The sequence below is a fragment of the Betta splendens genome, chromosome 8 (assembly GCF_900634795.4).
Source record: "Betta splendens chromosome 8, fBetSpl5.4, whole genome shotgun sequence".
Classification (NCBI taxonomy): domain Eukaryota; kingdom Metazoa; phylum Chordata; class Actinopteri; order Anabantiformes; family Osphronemidae; genus Betta; species Betta splendens.
The window spans coordinates 1,890,656-1,895,655 of record NC_040888.2 but is presented as its reverse complement, the minus strand read 5'-3'; the positions used below and the strand labels follow the sequence as shown (position 1 = coordinate 1,895,655).

General features: G+C 56.3%; 1 protein-coding gene across 2 annotated transcripts in view; it reads right to left on the bottom strand.

The window, feature by feature from the left end:
- Positions 1-5,000, bottom strand: part of pdgfbb (platelet-derived growth factor beta polypeptide b) — a 7,804-nt gene that overhangs the window by 2,558 nt on the left and 246 nt on the right. For both annotated transcript variants that reach the window (XM_029158659.3, XM_029158658.3), the window contains exons 1-4: positions 3,605-5,000; positions 730-826; positions 354-410; positions 82-275 (exon numbers count right to left, since the gene is read on the bottom strand). The exon at positions 3,605-5,000 is cut by the window's right edge. In XM_029158659.3, coding sequence (XP_029014492.1) covers positions 82-275; positions 354-410; positions 730-826; positions 3,605-3,670 — 414 coding nt within the window. In that variant the 5' untranslated portion in view covers positions 3,671-5,000. The remainder of the gene's footprint in view (positions 1-81; positions 276-353; positions 411-729; positions 827-3,604) is intronic.

The window sequence follows — 5,000 nt, the reverse complement described above, 5'->3', positions numbered from 1 at the left end:
CTGCAGCAGGAGACAGAGTGAGCGGTGCCGCGGGCGGGTGGGCGGACCGGGCCGGGCCGGGCCGGCTGCGGGTGCTGGTACCTGCAGGTGGCGGGTGTGCGTGGCCACGGGGACGCACTGCAGGCTCTTGGTGTTGCAGCAGCCGGAGCAGCGCTGCACCTCCACGCAGGGCGGCCACAGCATGAAGTAGGCGTTGCTGCGGTCCAGCATGGCCCGGGTGACCTCCACCACCTCGGTGCGGACCTTACACAGGGCCTGCTGCGCCGGCTGGGCGTCTGAGGGCGGGAGGCAGCATTAACACGTGGAGCCGCTTTGAGGCGTCCAACACTCACGTTGCATTCAGAGACACTCACTGAGGCTCCTCGGCAGCCGGTGACCTCCACTGGCTGCAGAATTCACATCCTCCTCATCTGCAACGCACACAAGTAAGACCTTTAACACTTCTGCTCAGTGTGTGTGTGTGTGTGTGTGTGTGTGTGTGTGTGTGTGTGTATGTGTGTGTGTGTGTGTGTGTGTGTGTGTGTGTGTGTGTGTGTGTGTGTGCTTGTTTATCAGATTTATTACTGCTGATGTTTACTACTCACAATTAGGGTAGAAAAGCAACTGACCTCTAACTGTTGGGTTCGCACTGGCTGCACACACACACACACACACACACACACACACACACACACACACACACACACACACACACACTCATGTGACGTGATATAAAGCTGAGGTCTTTACCTACGGAATCAGAGAGCAGCAGCAGCTGCAGGTCCTGGACGGAGGAGATGGGGCTGTTTCTAACCAGCTCCACCAGGGCTGCAGGCAGAGGGTCCCCCTGGAACACAGCGTTACCCAGAGTTAGACTTCACACAGGGTCCCTGAACGCACCATGGTTAGCTGCACACATGGTTAACAAACGGTGAACAAAACGGTCTCTGTTCAATCAAAAGTGGGGATTAGAAACCTGACCCAGCTTCACATTGTGTCACACGGACAGATCTTTACCTGAGCTCCGGCTCGTTACTGCTTTTATTATTTAATAATAACGGTTCTATATGATGCACGTGTAAAAAGATCTCTCTCCATTTCTGGCCTTTTCTTTTCCATTGGCACAAACAAGCAAGAGCTCCACATTGTCTCTGTATGAAGTGACTGTGGGTTTAACCCCCCTGGTCATTAATGCGGCAGAGAGCCGGGGGGTGTGTGTGTGTGTGTGGGGGGGGGGGGGGGGGGGGGGGGGGGGGGGGGTATTAAGTAAAGCAGACACACAATGGTCACTTAGAGGAGGCTGAATGACTATTGGCGTTGTGTCTTCTCATCTGCTAACATTTAGGGGTCAAAGGAGTCAGGAAGGAGTCAGGAAGTGGGGGAAGGAGTGATACAGAGGCGAGGAGAGGAGGGAGGTGCGTCCAGAGCAGAAGCGGAGGATAATGGATGAATAAAAGACGGGTGAAACGGATCAGGATCGGACGTGGGCCGGGACTCGTCCTCGCGCTGGAGCTGCACGCGCTTCAATGACACAGCGTGCGTCAAACGCGTGCGTGACTCCACTCCTGCAGGAGGTAACGAGTCCTGACAGAAAGCAGATGTTGGCCACGAGGCAGCGCCGTCCGTCCGTCCGTCCGTCCGCTGCTGCGCCGCTAACGGAGCGCGAGCGGAACCCGCTAATTATAGGACACGCCTTTAGTGGCGGCGGCGCCTGCGTCTCAGCAGGAAACGTGAAACAAACATGGCGTGGCTGCACAGGATGAGGGAGATGAGCCACGGTCAGGGATGGATGGGAGTTCCTCTGAGTTCCACTGAGTTCCACTGAGTTACACTGAGTTACACTGAGTTCCTCTGAGTTCCACTGAGTTACACTGAGTTACACTGAGTTCCTCTGAGTTCCACTGAGTTCCTCTGAGTTCCACTGAGTTCCAACGAGTTCCTCTGAGTTCCTCTGAGTTCCTCTGAGTTCCACTGAGTTACACTGAGTTCCACTGAGTTCCTCTGAGTTCCAACGAGTTCCTCTGAGTTCCACTGAGTTCCAACGAGTTCCAACGAGTTCCACTGAGTTCCACTGAGTTCCAACGAGTTCCACTGAGTTCCACTGAGTTCCACTGAGTTCCACTGAGTTCCTCTGAGTTCCAACGAGTTCCACTGAGTTCCAACGAGTTCCTCTGAGTTCCTCTGAGTTCCACTGAGTTACACTGAGTTCCTCTGAGTCCCTGAGTTCTCTGCAGCGGTGGGAGAGTTCCCCTCTGCTGAGCAGATCCACGGGATCCAGTCGCTCCGTGGGCAGCGCCTCATGTCGGATCACTGAGCTGCAGCCAATTACGCTCCGCCGCCGCCGGTCCAGCTGCATCTGCACTGCTTCACATCATTAGCTGCTGCTGATGAGGCGCAGCTGCTGGATCCCGCTGCCTACCGGGCCCATTCCTACAGAACCGGTACCTGCAGATTGGAGCTGGACGCTGAGGGGAGCCAGGTACCGGCAGCAGCGGGCGGAGGAGAGGGAGCGCGTAATGGGCCGTAATTAGGGGGGTTTCTGCCGGCGCCGCGGCCTCAGCGCACGTGTTAGCGCTCGCGTGCAGTCACGTGCGCTGGGAACACGTGCACGCGGACCCTGAAGCAACGGGACGCGGTTCCTCCAGCTTCCTCTCAGAACCCCTCTGTTTGAGCGGGTTTTAACCCAAAGCGATGTTGTTACGAGCCTCCACAGCTCGGGGAATTCCTGGCTTTTGTGCGTTTCTGCCTCTGATCCAGTCGTTCTGTCAGCGTAAAGTCTCAGGAGCCGTAAAAGAGAAAAGAGGCGCGATGACAGGAACGTAAAGGCAGTGAAACCACATGTGAGACCACAGGAGCGTCTGAGGATTCACTGTCACATCTAATGAGGCCCGTTCCATTTTCCCAGCGATTGACGGCTGGTAGTTGTTGTGAGACGGCTCATCTGATGGACGATGAGGCCTCCACAGGTCGCGCCCTCTGCCGTGACTCCTTTCATTGTTCTCCATTCACACCAGCCACTGTGGCCACGAATCAGCCGGTTACAGAAACACAGATCGGATCTAACGAGGGCACAACGCGTCTCCTATAGACGTCGTATCTACAGTCATCGAAGGTCAGCAAACACAATGTCACTTATCGTGAAGCCTCGCTTGACCCGGCCGAGACCTTTCGGCTGAGATCTGACTTCCTGTTTGACCTCAGCAGACAGTCAGACTGTGTCCGTGGACCCTGCGGCTCCGTTTTCACAGCCACAATGCTTTGGTTGCGTCCTGGGCTAAAGACGCTGTTTAACAGTCCATAGTTTTGCTGATGCCGCCAATGCATCAATGGTTTATTTTTCTGCATGTGGCCCAGACGACACGATGGTGGCGCTCAGCCTGATTTACGGCCTTGCTCAACATCTGGAACAGAATGCACGCACGCATCGCTCCACCACGTGGAGCATCCAGCTGTGAAGGAGCCCGTTCCTCCTCACAGCACTCAACGGGACCAGTAACTGTTGCTGTGCGCAGGGACCCGACTCAGAGTGGACTGAGGCAGGTGCACGAGCTCTAAAGTCATAAAACACATCTGGATCAGGTCTGAAACCCACTTGTCAGTTTCTGTGTAAGTGTCGCAGACTCACCTCGGCCGCGGCGGACCGCGGACACGCCGCCAGCACCACGAGCAGCAGCTGCACCCACGAGCTCATGTTGCTGCCCAGCCTCGAGCCTCCGCGGCGGACCGGGCATTTATGGAGGCGCGCGAGTCCCTGTCTCGTCAGCACTGCGCGCGGGGGGACAGCGGCTCGCCCCGCTGCGGGACAGCGCGCGCCTGCACGCGTCGAGCACAGCGTGGTCTCACCCGCAGACACGTCCGAAGAGGCAGCGGCACCGAGGTTCTGCGGGAGCCAGAAGTTTGGACTCGGACTCGATATTCCGCCCACTCTGCGCCTCGGCGTGCGTTGTGCGGCTTCTCAACGCAAGTCCGCAAACAGTTTACTCAGCAAACGACTTGACGGCATGTCCGAGACGCAAAGCTCCAATAAAGGCAGTTTAAATGACGCCAACTTCGTCCCGCTCCGTTCAAGATGAGCTGATTATAAATCCCCTGGTTTGGATCCAGTCTCTTCGCTCTCTGAATAACGTCACAACGCAGCTCGCCGTCCGCTGCTTCCAAGGAGCCTTATCAATCAGCAGAGCGCTGTGTGGCTCGTGCGCTCCAGCCCTGGACCTGCCTGATTACGCAGCGGCAGAGGCGGCTCTGCGGAGGAGCCGCTCTCTCCTGCCCCCTGGCGGAGGAGGCGCAAACGAGCGCAAACAGCGCGCAAACGGGCGCCAACGAGCGCCTCGCGGCAGCCGCGGCTCCGCACATGGAGCTTCCGCTGAGTCCAGTGTGGGTTCTGCGGGTCGGTGTGAAGCGTTACCGCAGGGAATGCGTGCACGCCTCGAGCTTTATGTTCTGCCTCTGGATAAAATACGACTGTAGAGCGTTCACACCACATCAAACAGTATTCTATCAGACTGTGGTTCCGAATCCCCAGGATGAGTGGGACCAGTGGTTCTCAACCAGCTCCCCACGAATGAATAACACGTCCAACACGGACTCCACAGGTGAAATTAAAGCTGAACTTCCATTCGTTTTGTGAAGAAGCTTGAGGCAAAGTCGACCCAGAACTCTGAAAGCAGCTCATTGCGTAACAGGCCTTTACAGCGACTCGACCTCAGCGTCACTCGGAGCCGATCAGGACTCATTCTCAGGCTTCAGCTGTTCAGGGGACGTTTACCACAGCATGTTCAGACCACCGGCGCAGAAGTCTGTGCTTTTCTGCAAAATAAAAATAAGATGACGTCAGGACTGAGGAAACTACAAGCTGAAGCGAAACCTGCTGTTTCTTGTGGCATCATGAGCACAAACTGAGTGTTGGAGCCTGAAATGACTGTGAACCTGTGAGTCTCTCACACGACGAAGCACAAAAGCCTGAAAGCTCTTTTCTCCAACGCTCGACTGTAACGGTGACAAGCGCTCCCTCAGTGCAGTGC